Source organism: Lynx canadensis, chromosome C2, assembly GCF_007474595.2.
Source record: "Lynx canadensis isolate LIC74 chromosome C2, mLynCan4.pri.v2, whole genome shotgun sequence".
Classification (NCBI taxonomy): Eukaryota; Metazoa; Chordata; class Mammalia; order Carnivora; family Felidae; genus Lynx; species Lynx canadensis.
This window is the reverse complement of record NC_044311.2, coordinates 54325008-54343138: the sequence shown is the minus strand read 5'-3', so window position 1 is coordinate 54343138 and position 18131 is coordinate 54325008. Positions and strand designations below refer to the sequence as shown.

Below are 18131 nucleotides of genomic sequence, written 5' to 3'. Positions count from 1 at the left end.
TTAAAGCAGTCACTTTGGCTGCCATGGTGAGTACAGATCATGAGGGGTTAGAGGCCAACTAGGAGGTTATTATAATTTAGGTTAACAAATGGTAGCACCTTGAACTGGAGTCATAGCATTGGGAGTGGTGAAAATCAGATATTCTGAAGACAAAGTGTAAAAGCTTTCATTTTTAAAAATTGGATTTGGATGTAAGAGTCAGTGGTAATTCTAAAGTTTTTGGCCTGTGCAAGTGGAAGAAAGGAATTACCATTTACTGAGATGGGTAAGGCTGTCGAAGGACTGAAGTTGGAGGAAAGATCAGGAGTTTTATTTGGATCTCGAGTTTGAGATGTCTGTTAGACATTCAGATAAGTTGTCAAATAATCAGTTAGATATAAAAGTCAGGTTCAGTGGAGAGGTCTGAACTGGAGATAAGAAATTGTAAGTTGTCACTATGTAGTCAATATATTTGACTTTATAGTAAGCCATGAAACTAGGTGATATCACCATAGTGATGAGTGTAGTTATAGAGGAGGTACAGAGACTGAGCCCACAGTTTAAGGTTGGGAAAATTAGGAGAAAAGGCTGGTGAAATTTATTTATTCTATAATTCTGCAATTCCTTTCCTTCCCTAAACTGCCCATGGAAGTTGATCCTAACAGATTGAAAAGGAATCCCACAGAGTTCCATGTGCTCTTAGGAAGGTTGCTTCTTCCTCCCTTACAAAATGCTGCATTAAACTACAAACTACCTAAGAGGCCAGTTCCAGAAAGAAGGCAACCATTTAAATTGCCTATCCACCTTCCCTTGAAAGACCATTGGAACTATTCCAGCATACCTTACATCCGTGTATACGTCAGTCTCCACATTTATGATTCTTAATTCCCTGTGTTAGTTCATTATTAGGTTTAGCCATTGATGATGGTAACTTACACGTGATAAAACTTTATTCTCTATCTGTGAATAGGTGATACAAGGCTGATATGACTCTCCACAAGGTCAAGAATCTTGGTTCCTTCTATCTTGTTGCTGCTTTGTGATACATGGCCTTGATAACATGGCTTGAGAGTATTACTCTTTTTATTTTTTTAATGTCTTTATTTTTGATGGGTGCCTGGGTGGCTCAGTTGGTTAAGCATTGGGCTCTTGGTTTCGGCTCAGGTTGTGATCTCGTGGCTCATGAGATGAGCCATGTGTGGGGCTCCATGCTGACAGTGTGGAGCCTGCTTGGGATTCTCTCTCCCTCTCTCTCTGCTCCTCCCCTCTTCTCGCTCTCTCTCTCAAAATAAACTATTGTTTACTTATTTATTTTGAGAGAGAGAGAGAGCACACGTGAGGACAGGGTAGGGGCAGAAAGAGAGGGAGACAGAAGGTTCAAAGCAGGCTCTGCGCTGACAGCAGAGAGCCTGATGCAGGGCTCAAACCCACAAACCGTGAGATCATGACCTGAGGTGAAGTCAGACGCTCAACTAACTGAGCCACCCAGGCGCCCCAGGAGTATTACTTTTATTTTCCAATTTTTTAAAAAAAAAATTTTTTTTAACATGTATTTATTTTTGAGAGAGAGAGAAAGAGAGATAGAGAGAGTAGGGGAGGGGCAGAGAGAGATGAAGATACAGAATCCCAAGCAGGCTCCAGGCTCTGAGCTGTCAGCCCAGAGTCAGACGCGGGGCTTGAACTCACGAGCTGCAAGATCACAACCTGAGCTGAAGTCGGACACTTAACCAACTGAGCCACCCATGCACCCCTTATTTTCCAAGTTTTTATTTGTCAGTTATATTGTGATTTATAAAACTTTTATAAGAGTTAATAAAATGGCTTCCTTAAGTAACTCATTTACTTTTCATATTGCTGCTGTGGCTAACCACAACTGTTGGGCATTGTTATCTAACCCCCCAGAGTGTAAATCCCAGATTGGGACACTAAGTTGATGATGCTGTAGTATCTCCATGTGGGTTTCAGAATTGTTAATGCCCTATGTGGCCACACTAGTTTTGAGGGCACTTAGGAAACATAGTTTTACTCTAGGTAGCAAGGTGTACAGCAAAAATTCAGATTCTACTACCACAGAAGCAGGGATGACTGAATATTGGAGGGGCAGCTGGCCATTTCTACCATTTCCCACCATCTGTCCCAAACTCTTAGTTCCTCCCCATCTAAAACTCGACCTTTTTGAACTCATGGTGTGTCATTGGCCAAATCTGCTTTTACTCTCAACTTTTACCCTCAACTTTTACTCTGAATGATTGCTTTACCTTGTTAGTCTAACCTAAATCTGGTTAAATCTAAGGAAATCTCCTTAAATCTAAGGAAACTGCTTTCCCCCTGGCCTCATCAAGTGGAGGCTGTTTTGCCTCCCAGAATCCTATATGTCAAAGGGCCTTGTTCTTCACTGATGTATCCGGACAATTGAGTCTCTTTCTCTTCCTCTTTAAAATTCCCTAGTCCCTTTAAAAGAAGTCCTACCAGATTAAACCATTCTTTATCCTGTCTTTTTGTAGTCAGCTGTAGGTCTCTTTTCTATTTTTCCTCATTCAATGAATATTTTAGCACCTGGCTAGCTGTCTTTATCCCCCACCACTATTATTATCATTATTCTCAGTGATTTAACATCCACAAATAAATCCATTCCTTTCCCTGGCCTCTTGGTTCCTTGATCTCATACACCCACTTTGACAGTCTTAACCTACCTTATCATTACCAATATCTACATTCTCTCCCCAAATCTGTTTTAAGCATCCCATTGTCTATGTATCTCCACTTATTTTTCTCTGTTTTACTTCCTCTAGAATCTTTTTTTTAAATGTTTATTTATCTTGAGCGGGGAAGGGGCTGAGAGAAAGGGGAGAGAGAGAATCCCAAGCAGGCTGTGTGCTCTCAGCGTAGAGCCTGATGTGGGGCTCTATCTCATGAACCATGAGGTCATGGCCTGAGCTGAAGTCAAGATTCTGGCACTTAACTGACTGAGCCACCCAGGTGCCCCACTTCCTCTTGAATCTTAATGTTGACAATTCTTCAGACTTTCGTAGGACTTCTAGACCATTGAAGCTACCACATTTTTATGTTCTAAGTCTTATCTTACACCGTGGTTTTGAATATGATCTTTGTGCTGATAACCCACAAACTAATATCTCATTGAGATCTCTAGCTCTGACCTCTCCCTTGACTCCAAACTTGGATATCCATTTTCTCCTTGAATTCTCCATTTGGATGTATAATGAACTTAACAAATTCAAGACAGAATTTTTGATATCCTCCTTCCAACCTGTTTCTCACTCCATCTTCCTCATCTCAGTAAATGGCAACTGCATTCTACCTGTTGAAACCTTAGAGTCATTATTTGGCTCTTCTTTCTCTTAAACCCAATACATCAACAAATCCTGTGGAATCGTCTTTCAAAATATTTTCAGAATGTGCCCACTTCATACCATTTGTGCCATTACTACCCTCCCTCCTCATTCAAGCCACTTTGATTTCTCTTGTGGATTAGTGAAATCTTAACTGGCCTCTCTGCTTTCAGTCTTGCTCATCCTTGATCTTTTTTTTTTTTCATACCATCCATATTGCCACTTTAACAATGTAAGTCAGATCATATCACTTCTTTGCTCATAACCCTCTACTGGCTTCTCCATTCATTCAGAAGAAAAACCAAAGCTTTTATCGTGGTTTTCCAAGCCCTTTCATGATCTGTGTGTCCCTCCTCTTCGTTCCCAATTTCCTGCCACTCCCTTCACTCACTTGTGTCTTAACCATACTGACTAATACTGGCTGTTGTGATCTGACTTAACCTTAAAAGCATTATGGCTGCTGTACTTAGAAGAATTTGAAGTGGTAAGTGTAGGAGCAGGAAGATTAGTTCTGGGTTTACTGCAGTAATGGATGTAGAAGATGATGATGGCTTTGGACTATGATGGAGGCACAGAGAAGTGACCAGATTTGGAGTATATTTTGGTAGCTGGACTATCAGGGTTTGCTGGGCATATTTTTTCCTCTTAAACCCCATGAATGTTGACCCATACTGGAACAAAAGCAATTTATCAATGATCAATGATTTTTAGTAGCAAAGGCATAGTTGTTCCCATCTGCTTCCCATATAAAGTTGCAAAATAAATCAAGTTAGCTATCCTCTAGAGATTTTCTTACAATTATCTCCCCTACCCCAGCCACTCCCTCTCCCCAAATACTATTGACTGGTCAGATCCTTGGTGACCAGAAAAAAAAGCCTCAGTGCAGTCCTCAGACAGCTTTGCACTTCCCCAAATTGGCTATGCTCGAATACTACTTTTCCATTATTCCTCTCTCCAGTCTCACATCACAATGCACATATCATGCAGATGATCTCAGCAGATGATCTCAGCTAAATAGGATGTATGGGGAAAATCTGTCTGAGCAAGGGAGAATCTTCCCAGTGTTAGAATGCCACCCTCTGATTCCTTGGCACCACGTTTCTGAATGGTTGCAGATACCTTTCTTGTAAACACCAGACTGCCTTTACTATTTATATGGGATTATAATATCTTTGGTAAGGAATTATTCTTAATTGTTATGAATTTCAGCAATTTGAGGTATTTTGATGTAGGATACATCATGTCTTTGTTAAAGATCTTGTAAGTGTCTGAGTGTAATTATATATTCAGATTGTATATATATTTTCTTATCTATTGCGTTGTCATTTCCAGAAGCAACTATTTCTCTGCCTTTATTCTTTTAAAATCCTTATAAGCTTGGCGAATTTGAATTATTGTGAAAAGGCAACATTTTGTAAATGTTTTTGCTCGTTTCCCCTGTAATTAGAGAAGTTCTGATGAAAGGGAGGAAGGAGTTTTGAGAAAAGTACAAAAGGTGCTCCTAAGGACCAAAAAGTAAGCTTGGAAAGAATGCCTAGGAGAAAGTGTGTTCTTGCTCTGGCTACTATACACAAGATGCATACTTCTGAAGAACAGAAATCTCCCTAGGTGAACTAGCAGGAGGAGAAAGGTTTCTGACCCCAATAGCATATTGGTTGACCATAAAACTTCAGATTTTTTTCTGTGGTTTTTTTTTTTTTAACAGTCCCTATTGCTACTCTCACCCCGACCTAGTCTAACAAATTTATGAGCAGAGTAAGTGAAAAAGGTGCTCTGAAATACAGCTGTATTTACTACCTTGCTGATCTAAAAGTCTTCTTGGATTTGGGAGAATGAGAAATTATCTAAGGGAGGCCTACTGAATACTTAATCTATACTCAGCACCTCCTTTAATGTACTTAGCAGTAATTTTCTACTTGGTGAAGGGTGTTTTTTTTTTTTCTTTTAAATACACTTTCATTTTTTTTCTTTTTAGGTTAGTGATATTACTCAGAATTCTGTCACTATAAATTAGACTCAGACAATTTAGCATTTTCTTAGTTTATACCTTTAGTTTAGTTTTTTTTTATTATTCCAGTATAGTTAACCTACAGTGTTATATTAGTTTCAGGTGTACAGTATAGTGATTCAACAATTCTATACATTACTCAGTGCTCTTCATGGTAAGTGCACTCTTTAATCCCCATCACCTTTTTTACCCATCACCCCTCCCACCTCCTCTCTCATAATCATCAGTTTGTTCTTTATAGTTAAGAGTCTGTTTCTTGGTTTCTCTCCCTCTCTCTCTTATTTTTTCCCCTTTGTTTTATTTCCCATGTTCCACATATGAGTAAGATCATATGGTATTTGTCTTCCTCTGACCAACTTGTTTTGCTTAGCATTATACTTTCTTTAAATTTTTTTTTTCAACGTTTATTTATTTTTGGGACAGAGAGAGACAGAGCATGAACGGGGGAGGGGCAGAGAGAGAGGGAGACACAGAATCGGAAACAGGCTCCAGGCTCTGAGCCATCAGCCCAGAGCCCGACGCGGGGCTCGAACTCACGGACCGCGAGATCGTGACCTGGCTGAAGTCGGACGCTTAACCGACTGCGCCACCCAGGCGCCCCATATACTTTCAAGACCCATCCATGTTGCTGCAAATAGCAAGATTTCATTCTTTTATGACTGAATAGTGTTCCATTATATATACATATATGTCTCACTTCTTTTTTATCCTTTCATCTATCAATGGACACTTGGGCTCCTAACATAATTTAGCTATTATAAATAATGGTGCAATAAGCATAGGAGTACATATATCCTTTCAAATTAGTGTTTTTGTGTTTTTTGGGTAAATACCCAGTAGTGCGATTACTGGATTATAGGGTAATTCTTTTTTTAATTTTTTGAGGAAGCTCCATTTGATTTATATTGTTTGATGACATGGTTATTTGGGGGAATATTACTCTTCTTTTTCCATATTTTTATTTGGCAATTATATTGTGCTTTTTATGTAACTTTTATAAGAGATTTATTACCTCTTCCTTAAATAACTCACTTATTTTTCACATTGCCACCATGGCAACCATAACTATTGGGCAGCGTATCTACCTCCAGTAGAATGTACACCTCAGATTGCGGTGCCTGGGTGGCTAAGTTGGTTAAGCTTCTGACTCTTGATTTCAGCTCAGGTCATGATCTCATGGTTTGTGAATTCGAGCCCCATGTTGGGCTCTGCACTGCCAGTGAGAAGCCTGCCTGGGATTCTGTCTCTCCCTCTCTCTCTGCCCCTCCCCTACTCGTGCTCATGCATGCAGGCGTGCGTGTGCGCTCTCTCTCTCTCTCTCTCAAAATAAGTAAATAAACTAAAAAAAAAAAAAAAAAAAGAATGTACACTCAGATTAGACCACTAGGTTGTTGATGTCATAATACTTCCATGTGGGGTCCAGAATTAAGGCCATTAAAATTAAGGCCTTGATCCCTTGATCTGACCTTGGAAATTTATTCTAATGTATAAATCATTCAATAGGACCAATATTGATCTGCCATTAAGGGGTTTCCAGTTTACAGAGTCCTTTGATTTGGCCCCAGGACAGCATTTGGAAATTATTTACCTGGTCAGATTTAGTATGTTCAGGCAGGTTGTAGAGGACCTCTGGAGTCCAACCCAAGGCTTCCAGTCACTCCTTGGCAGGATTAGCACACTGATTAGTTTCTTCCTCTTTCCGTGTATTTGATGCCAACGGTATTAAAGGTGTTTCAGTGTCCTTAGAGTGCTAAGATGTTTTGTTTGCTTTTATTTTTTTGTGTACATGTGTTCGTTTTTAATGCAGATTTTATATTTTCCCTTCAACTTTTATTTTTACAGTGAATGCAATCAAGTGGCATTTTAAAATTCTGCTGAAAGTGGAGACATGAGACTGAAGATATCTCTTTTAAAAGAACCAAAACATATCCTTTTGATACTTACAAACCTTATTGTGATCATCTTACTAGAGTATTGTTAAAAGTTTTTTTTTTTCTATTTTATATTCTAAAGAGTGGATTTTTAAAAATTCTTTTTAATGGCAATTTAGCTACATTGTTTTTGAAATATTTGAGATCGTGTTTTGCAGGTAATTTTCCAAAGCAAACTATTTGCTCTAAATCTTACTTTCAAATTCTTATTGACATTTTTCTTACCCTACTTAAGTACTAAGCTTAAGTACATAAAACACAGTTTTTGTTTAGTCTAGTAGGATCTTGAAGAGCAGCTTTTTTTAAAACCAAATAATTTCTTTGCTAGTGTGATCTCGTATGTTTTCATTGAGCTCTGCTCTGTTTCTTCATACTCATGATAAAGTGGAGGATAAGCTGGGGAAATCTGAGCAGTCAGACCTTTATTATTTCATGTGGGAAGGTAGCAATTATAAATATTTTCTCAAATGCATGACCCTATATTTTGTTAGTAAGAATACCTAAAAATGTGTCAAGAAAATATGACAGGCCTCTCTACCTTCATTCTTAGTTATTTATATCAGTGCTTCTATAAGAATCATCTGTAGACTTTATTGCAGGTCTGTGAAGGGACACGTACAGAAATTAGAAAGTAAGAGGTAAGAAATTTTTGTAGCAATTTGACATTGTCACAACACCCAAATATAAGATCATTTTTCTAATAATTCATTTATGTTTTATCTTACAAAATGTTTTACAATATATTTGAAATAGAGAAAAATGTGGTCCTTCATCAGAGATAGCAAAGGACTATTTGGACATTTGATCAAACTTTAAAAATTTATATTATCTTATTTTACCTTTAGAGTGAAGATATAATTCCCTTTGTTTTTCCTTAAATCATGTTTACTGTCTTTTCAAAATGTGCCTTCAGGAGTTTATGCTTTATACAATTTTACAGATTTTTGACTGTGTCCATTGTTTGCTTTTACCTTTTCAAGTTGAAGAATGATGAGTTTCTAAACTTTCTGAATCTGTTAGTCCCCTCATTTCTCCCATACTCTTGAAGATACATCACACATGTCTGACATGTACTCACATCACTTTATATAAGGGTAAACTTAATGTTTTTTTGTTTTGGAATGGGTGTGTTGTGTGTGTGTGTGTGTGTGTGTGTGTGTGTGTATGTGCTCACACACACACACACACATATGTGTATTTTCTTCCTTTCTTGGTTTTACCTGACATTGTTTAGGCTATAGCAGTTGTATTGGAACACTTTTTTCAGTAATGATCTAGTGATATTCAGGTCCTTTTATTTAGATTATATTTTGAGTTCTGAATATTACAATGCCACATTATTACCTATTTGTACAAACTGTTAAACTCTTCGTATAATTTCTCTTTTACCTTTTTGGTTATTTTCTTAATCTATCATTTTGAAGTATTAAAAAATCTTAGAATATTCCAGAATAATTATAGCACATTGTCTTTTTTTTTCCATTGGAGTTTATTGATTGTTCAGATAAGCCAATAAAAACCAGTAGTGAGAAGCGATGGAAGTAAAAGGATTATACAATAACAAGAGAAAAAACAACCCAACTAGGAATGATCTGGTAATGCAGAAACCTAGATATAAGGAAGAGAAAGGTCCCTCGTAAATGATGAGCTGAAATGCCTTCCCTAGATACACAGTTCTGCCAGGGTAAGCAGCTTGTTCTGATGGAGGAAGAGAGGGCTAAACTTGAACACCTCAATTTGTAGAAATCCTTGTGATAAATCAGAGACTGAACAAATGGGTTAAATAAGGTGGGAATTTTAGGGTTCATATCTATCTAGTGCTATGCACCATGTAGGTGCAGTAAATTATAATTGAATTGTTTCCTGAATTTAATGTAAAAAAATTTGGTAAGATTTTAGTTTTGGCAGTTAGGCTGTAGGTTTTTTCCTAGGTAAATTGTTATTATAATGTGTAAGTTAAGCAGGTATTTTACTGTTAGGTTTCAGTCTTCAACCCTTGATTTTTTAAAACTTATCAAAATAATACATGTTTATTCTAATAAATGATACAGATATATGTAAATTTAAAAATTATAGTTCCCGGGGCGCCTGGGTGGCGCAGTCGGTTAAGCGTCCGACTTCAGCCAGGTCACGATCTCGCGGTCCGTGAGTTCGAGCCCCGCGTCAGGCTCTGGGCTGATGGCTCGGGGCCTGGAGCCTGTTTCCAATTCTGTGTCTCCCTCTCTCTCTGCCCCTCCCCCGTTCATGCTCTGTCTCTCTCTGTCCCAAAAATAAATAAACGTTGAAAAAAAAAAAAATTAAAAAAAAAAAAAAAAAAAAAAAAAAATTATAGTTCCCTTTTCTTCTCACCTATCCCCCAACTGTTTAGTGTATATCCTTTCATACCTTTTGATCTGCTAGATGTCTTTGTGTATCATTTGGCTTTATTTATGGAATATTTCATACCACAATTTAAAATTTTTCATGTCACCAGATCTTTCTTTTTTTCCTCTTTTGGCATGCGGATTTCTTGCTTTCCATTCTTCTTAACAACTGTTGTGGTAGATACTTATTTTCCTTTTTATGGAGAAAATATGAAAGTCATGAAATGAAAATATATATAGAACCTTGAAACATTTGACCTTATTTTTTCTTATACTCTGCATCTGTGAATTATTTTATTAAGATTTAAGGCTTTTGTGTGTTTTATGTCTCCTTAACACGTTGACACATCAAGAATTAGTCAGCTGTGTGGGCTGGACTACTGCTGAAGAACTGTATTCATGTAGTGATGACCACCAGATAGTGAAGTGGAACTTGTTAACAAGTGAAACAAGTCAGATAGTAAAGCTTCCTGATGATATTTACCCAATAGATCTTCACTGGTTTCCAAAAAGTTTAGGCATAAAGAAGCAAACTCAAGCAGAAAGCTTTGTCCTTACAAGTTCTGATGGTAAGTTTTTGATAAATGTTATATGCTCATCTTTGTATTTAAAAGACATAATATCTTAGTATGACTTATGCTTTTAGTTGTTTTACAAAGCTGATATTTGTAGATCTGCATACCTTCATTTACACATTTAATCCATATTCTGTGAAGTCATTTGGTTTGTGTATAGGCTATAAAACTATTGTCATGAAAGGAAGTGAATTAAACTGGCATATCCTGGGATTTGATCTGAGCTTTCTTTTGCTTTCACTTTTTCTGTGATCTCACAGAAAATAATTGTTAAACTATTATAAGTTTTGGTTCCTAATTTCTTCAAGTTTAACTTTATAACATAACCACACTAAAAAAACATGGGCACAATGCAACATTTAGTAAGCTATTAAATATTGTCTTTATTTTCTAGTACATGTTAATTTCTACTTAACAGAGTTGGAGATTTATTTAATTTGACTGTAGCTTTATTACTGGTGAGTAAAAAGCATGACTTTTCTACTTTTTGAGGGAATGTTTTTATTTTCATAGAAACAACTTGAACTGTTTTTGTCTGTATTACACTTTACCTACTATGTCAATTAAAAATACATTCATCAAAAGTAATGGAAACTTATGTGGCTAACTTATGCACAGATAGAGTTTTTTGGTTCATCTAACTCCAGGGGTAGATCCTCAAGCACAGCTGCATTAGGCCCCTGTTCTTACCATCTCTTGGATGGGCTCTCCCCACAAGGTGAGCATGATGGCAGCCAGCAGCCCAAGGCTCATCCTAGAAAAGAAATGTCAGCAGAGAGGGTGCTGCTTCCTCATTATCTCTTGCAGGCAAGTGCAAACTTGGGTCATGTGCCCATGAAAGAATCACTTTAGTCAAGGGAATGGGATACTGGTTGACTGAATACAACAGGCCCCAGGCCACCATGGAAAGGGAAAGAGAAAGAGAAGAGGGCTTTTGTAACGAGGACAGGAAGGCATGTAATGACAAACGATCACATCAGATTCCACTTCTTTTACAGACACAACTTATGATAGTTTTTTTTAACCTTATTTTTTCTGAATGTTGATTAAATGAGATATTGTATGAAAGTAATTGGCACTTAGAAGATTAATTCTGAACCACAGCTAGAATTTGGCTTACCTCAGATGATAAAATGAAGGGTTGACTTTTTTAAAAAAAACTTTTAATTTTGATACAATTTCACATTTACAGAAAGGTTGTAAGAATTATACACATAACTCCTGCATATCTTTATCCAAATTCATTTATTGTTAACATTTTGTCCCATATACTTTATCATTGGCTCTCTCCCTCTCTTCTCCCCCACCCCCTATGACACTACACACAAACAAACACACACATGTCTTTTTCCTAAGTATTTAAGGTTATTTTATAGACATGCCCTTTTAACCATAAATACTTCAGTGCATTTCCCAAGAATGAGGATTTCCTGTTATATAACCACAATACAGTGATCAATATCAGGAAATTTAACATCGATGTTAAATTGAATATATAGTTCATATTCAAATTTTAATAATTGTCCTAATAATATCTTTTATAGAAATTTGTTTTCTTTTCTGGTACAGAGTAACACATTGCTTTTGTCATATTTCTCGAACCTCCTTTAATCTAGAGCCTCCTCAGTCTTTTTTTATGATCTTGACAGTTTTGAAGAATACAGGCTTGTTATTTTTACAGAGTGTCCCTCAGTTTATGTTTGTCTGATATTTCCTCATAATTAGATTCAGTTTACATATTTTTTAGCACCAATAATTAGGGTATCAGAGTGAGAGATTTGTGATGCTGGTTTGACCCAGCATTATTATTGGTGATGTTAACTTTGATTACTTTGAAAGGTTGTATTCACTAAATCAAGCCACTGTAAAGTTACCGTTTTTCTGTTTTAATAAATCACTTGCAAGAGGATACTTTCAGACTGCATAAAAGTGTTCTCTTCCTCCTTAAACTTCCTCCCACTATTTAAGCATCTATTGATGATATTTGGCTGAATCATTTATTACTAAGATGGTTGCCAAATGGTGATTCTTTTAAAACTTCATAATTCCTTCCATATTGATTAGTTGGTATTCTGTTGCGAGAAGAGCCTCCCCTCTCTCACCCGTGTTTGTTTACTTATGTCAGATTAGACTCATAATCTTATTTATTTCTTGAGTCTCCTGTTGCTATCATTTTTTAAATTTTAATGTGAAAATTGTCCCAGATTTGGCCAGTGGAGACCCATCAGGCCAGCTCCAATGAATTTTGGGGGGGGTGTGGTAATGTTTCCTCATTATTTTTTGAGCACTTCTTTGCTGGTACAAAATGTTTCGGGCTCATCTTGTACTTTCTCAATCCCAGTCCCCAAACTGTCCTTTTCTCCAAGGACGCCTGTTCTTTTCTTGGTGCTTATTGGTATTTAAAAACCAAGGTGAGAGTGCTAGCAAATATTTCAATGGGGTGTGTTTGCTTCAAGGGCCTCTCAGAGAGCTAAGAAATAGGAATATAAATGTATATTTAAAAATGTACATATCTGGGATGCCTGGGTGGCTCAATCAGTTGAGTGTCTGACTCTTGCTTCAGCTCAGGTTTCCTAGGGTTCCCAGCTCAGGTTTCTCAGGGTTGTGGTATTGAGCCCTGCCTAGGGTTCCACACTGAGCATGGAGCCTACTTAACATTCTCTCTCTCTCTCTCTCTCTCTCTCTCTCTCCCTCCCTCCCTCCCTCCTTCCCTCTGCTCCTTTCCCCTCACTGACATGTGCACTCTTTCACTCTAAAACAAGACAAAATAAAACAAAAATCCATACGTATCTATAGCTATTGATTTCTTTCTCCTGCGCTTCTTCCCTTCTTTTTCCTCTTTCCTCTCTTTGTTTTCTTTCCTTCCCTTTCCTCTGTTCCTTCTTTCCTTCCTTCCTTTCTATACTAAAAATCATAAGTTCATTCTGATGCCACCAATTCAACACCACAGGGTTAATTCTAGTCTTTCTTTTTTCTATACTTGGAAACAGTGAGGGAGGCTGGCTCCTGTTATTCTCAATATATTTACTCACTTGCTCAATTCTACAATACACAGTAGATTGTTTCAGAATGGCTAATCTATACTACTGCAGAAAACTAGAGTTTAATATTTGTTTACTTTCATTTTTATCTTTATACTGAGTATATAGAGTTAAAGTCCTGTGTTCAAAAGTTACTTGCATTTTCCCTTTGTTTAACTGCTGGTATGTTATTCATTTAGAATATAGTTAAATGTATTATTTGTGTCTGTTTTCCATTTAAAGTTTCCTTTCTCCCCCATCTTTGTTGATTTGATTATTTTTTGGATATGTAAAACATTAATATGCATCATTCCACAAAGACAAAACTATATTTAAGAAATATACTCAACAATAAATTACCTAAAAAAAAAAAAGAAATATACTCAGAGCAATGTCACTACTCCTCCTCACCCTATCCTATACATCCTGTTTCTGTTTATTCCTTGTAGGTAAATAATTTCTTTAGTTCTGGTTTATCCTTCATCCTTTCTGTTTGTCTTCTGGCAAAAGTAAACAGATAGTTCATATTTTCTCCTTTCACCTTTTGTATTACACAGAAGGTAGCATACCATATATTTTCTTTGCATTTTCCCTTTTTTTTTTAACTCAATAGTATATTAGGGTTGACTTTTATCTGGTGAATATGGATAGTAAGTATACTTAGTCTTGATAATTTCTGTTGTCTGAGTGTTTCTCTGAATTTAGATTACTTAATTACACTCAAAGAATAGTTGCTTGGATCTCTATTTCAAATTGGCTTTAATGCTCAACGTCGCTCCTCATCAGGGAAATACAAATCAAAACCACACTCAGATATCACCTCACACCGGTCAGAGTGACCAAAATGAACAAATCAGGAGACTATAGATGCTGGCAAGGATGTGGAGTAATGGGAACCCTCTTGCACTGTTGGTGGGAATGCAAATTGGTGCAGCCACTCTGGAAAACAGTGTGGAGGTTCCTCAAAAAATTAAAAATAGACCTACCCTATGACCCAGCAATAGCACTGCTAGGAATTTACCCAAGGGATACAGGAGTACTGATGCATAGGGGCACTTGTACCCCAATGTTTATAGCAGCACTCTCAACAATAGTCAAATTGTGGAAAGAGCCTAAATGTCCATCAACTGATGAATGGATAAAGAAATTGTGGTTTATATACACAATGGAGTACTATGTGGCAATGAGAAAGAATGAAATACGGCCCTTTGTAGCAACATGGATGGAACTGGAGAGTGTGATGCTAAGTGAAATAAGCCATGCAGAGAAAGACAGATACCATATGGTTTCACTCTTATGTGGATCCTGAGAAACTTAACAGGAACCCATGGGGGAGGGGAAAGAAAAAAAAAAAAAAAAGGACGTTAGAGTGGGAGAGAGCCAAAGCATAAGAGACTGTTAAAAACTGAGAACAAACTGAGGGTTGATGGGGGGTGGGAGGGAGGGGAGGGTGGGTGATGGGTATTGAGGAGGGCACATTTTGGGATAAGCACTGGGTGTTGTATGGAAACCAATTTGACAATAAATTTCATATATTGAAAAAAAATTTTTTTAATAAAAAAATCAAATTGGCTTTAGATAGAACACTAAAGGGAAAAAATTAAAAATGTAATTTAAAAGATAAATTTGCAAAATTTAAATATATAAATATAAGTATATTATGACTTATGAGAAACTAACATTTCATTTTTTTAAGGTTTACTGTATAAAAAAAAAAACAAGTAACATAACATGCCACAACTAGATGTGGGAAGAAAAGAGAACCAAAGCAGAGTAGTTGAGTATTTTCTTCTAAGCCAGGATGAGGAATATTTGGGATCTTATGAAAGAGAGGGAAAAGTATGGTAGATCAAAGAAAAGAAATAGAAGGATAAGATAGAAAGGATCATCCATAAATGAAAAAGAAATGTTCAAAAAAGAATAAAGTAGATGCCAATGGGAGGTGGTCAAGGGATTTTCTGCCAGATAAACACTTGAGGTCATTTTATATATCAGTGCTATATTCTTTGTTGTATGATACTTAAAAAAAATTATTCTGGTTAAAAAAACCATATAACGTGAGATGTACCCTGTTAACAAATTTTTAAATATACAGTGTGGTATTGTTAACTATAAGCACAATACTGTACAGCAGATCTCTAGGACTTTTTCATTTTGTATGATGTTAACCCAGTTCTTAAAAAAATTCTTTTTTTCAAAATTTAATTTATTGCTCAGGAGATTCTCTTTTCTAGTTGCCACCAACTTTCTCCCCCAATGTTGGCAGAGAAGGTAGTGTTTTTGAGTTTGCTCTTCACTCTTTCAGTGTTCCCTCCCCCTCAGCCCCTCTCTCTTCTTTGTAGTGGTAACATTCCAAAAGAGTTCCCTGAAATTCACCAGCAGGTCCTGAAATACAGAAGGCAGACTTTTGCCAAGCATTTTATCTTACCAGTAATTCTCTCCCAACATTACTACTTCTTTTTGAATATTTCATGCAGCTGTATGCTACTTTTTAGAAGATCTATTTCTATAACAATGTGTTAAAAGATTTACATTTAAAAATAATTGAATTATGTAAAATAGATTTGGGGAGCTGCCATGTAAAGGAATTCTGGTATAAAATCTTTTGTAAAGCTGTTAAACACTTCTTAAATTATATTTACAGAAAGATAATTTTTTTCTTATTTTTAAAATATTTTAAAAGTTTTTAATTAATTTATTTTGAGAGGGAGGGAGAGAGAGAGAGAGCGAATGAGAGCGAGCATGAGCGGGGGAGGGGCAGAGAGAGGGAGGGAGAGAACACCAAGCAGGTTCTGCACTGTGAGTGCAGAGCCTGATGTGGGACTTGAACTCACGAACTGTGAGATCGTGACCTGAGCGGAAATAGAGAAGTCAGATGTTTAACCAACTGAGCCACTCAGACCCCCCAACAAAAGATGATTTTTTAATACATTGTATTAGGTATCTTGAAGTAATTCCCATATTTTTTTACTAGTTAATTTGTCCATTTAAAAATCTCACTTGAAAAAGGATTTGTGTGTTCATTTCTTTTTATCATAAGTTGGTGGTTGGTTACAGATCTCTGTGGCTTTTTGCAACCGTCTGCCAAATCATTTCTTCTATTAAGCAGTCTGCAAAAGTGCTCATGTGTCCTTTTTCCTAACACCCTATTCCAAGCTCTCTCATGGTTCCATGGACATTTCCTAAGGCATTTCTAACTTTAAGAAATGTGTTTTATATAATTTTAATGTTTCCTCTGTTCTTTTTCTCTTTTATAACATTTCCTTCTTTTTAAAAAGTTTATTTTTTATTTAATGAACAAAAGGTTAATTTTATACCTCAGGATATAAATATCCAAGTTTGTTATCCAAATCCATTTTTTGTTCAATAAATCAGTAAATGAATCATATTGATTATACTCTCTTCTCAACCCTACCCCTAGCAAATAATTGGGAATAAACTGATCTCTAGTTTGGTCTTGCATTTTAAAAAGATTATAGAAAAGTTAGAGAGCAGAACCAAAATAGTTAAATGGATAATCAGGAGTTTAAAAATACAGTATTTAATATGTGGGTGCATCTGGCTGGCCCAATGAGTAGAGCTTGTCACTCTTGATCTCAGGGTCCTGGGTTCAAGCCCCATGTTGGGCATGGAGCCTACTTAAACATTTTTTTTAAATTAAAAAAAATAAAAATATTTTATATATGTAATTTTATATTTATGCTTTATTCTGGGTATGCTATTCAAGCAATTTGTAACCAGACAAAATATTAAGGCCAAAGGTTTATTGAGCGCCAAATCTATGCAAAGAGCTGACCCTAGTTGTCCCAGTGTATGTCTTCTGTAAGGTCATAGGAAGCAAGAATAATTTTTAGCACTTGTCAGAAAGTCCGTATTAGGTATTTTAGGATAAGAAATATCAACGAGCGTACCTGGATGGTTCAGTTGGTTAAGCATCTGACTCTTGATATTGGTTCAGGTCTGCTTGGGATTCTCTCTCTCCCTCTCTCTCTCTCTCTCTCTCTCTCTCTCTCTGCCCCTCCTTTCCCCTCTCTCAAAATAAATAAATAAATAAATAAATAAATAAACAAACTAAAAAATATCAACGATCTAAATACACAAAATTTTTCAAATATGGAATGGATTGAAAGGAAATTTCTGGATCCTTCATTTCTGGTTTAAGAGTTATTTGGTTAATCTCTTTGGTGATGGATTCATTCATTATATGCAACAGTTGTTTAGTATGTGGATATTCTGTGCTAGGCAGTAAGCTAACTTTTAGTGAGAACAGACCTGGGTAAAGTAAACAATGGCCACAGAAGTAGCTTTCCACTTTGTCATCTTTACAGTTTTCCTCTTTTGAGGCTTTCCCCCCTTGCATATTCTCTGTAAAGCAATGCATTAAAAAGTAAATCCCATATAATTTTGAGTTAGTTCATGAAGAGAATAATGACAGTTGAATTCAAAGTATTTTTATTACATTGAAAAATGTATAGGGAAAAGTAGATGCTGCTAGTGGGTAGTTAGATGAAGGAAAACGGTAGCTTATTGTTAAGGTCCTAGAAAATGAATGATGAGAAAAGAAAGCTATCGGATGGAATGACAAAAAAAAGATGCCAGTCTTTTTTTTTTTAAGTTAGGAGATGGTTACTGAATTAGTTAAGCTTAACAAATGCTGATTATGTAAATGTATTATTGCAAATAAAAATATGACTAAAATATGGCCTTCTGCCCTGATATGAATCACAGCCCAATAAAAACTGCAACAGAGCTGCAAATAATGTGCACTGTGTGTAAAAAAGAGGGAATGACTTTGTTGGTAAGAATGGGTATGTGGTTAGTGAAATAACCACAGGGTGCTAGGTGTTAAATGTTTCAAAGTCATCTGTATGAGACTTTTCCAGAGAAATGTTTTAAAGCCATCTT

At 36.4% G+C, this 18131-nt stretch overlaps 1 protein-coding gene across 1 annotated transcript in view; it reads left to right on the top strand.

The window, feature by feature from the left end:
• The window catches only part of IFT80 (intraflagellar transport 80), a 140483-nt gene that overhangs the window by 8262 nt on the left and 114090 nt on the right, over positions 1 to 18131 (top strand). Inside the window, exons 2-3 of the mRNA XM_030328653.1 lie at positions 7180 to 7262; positions 9979 to 10200. Coding sequence (XP_030184513.1) covers positions 7226 to 7262; positions 9979 to 10200 — 259 coding nt within the window. The 5' untranslated portion in view covers positions 7180 to 7225. The remainder of the gene's footprint in view (positions 1 to 7179; positions 7263 to 9978; positions 10201 to 18131) is intronic.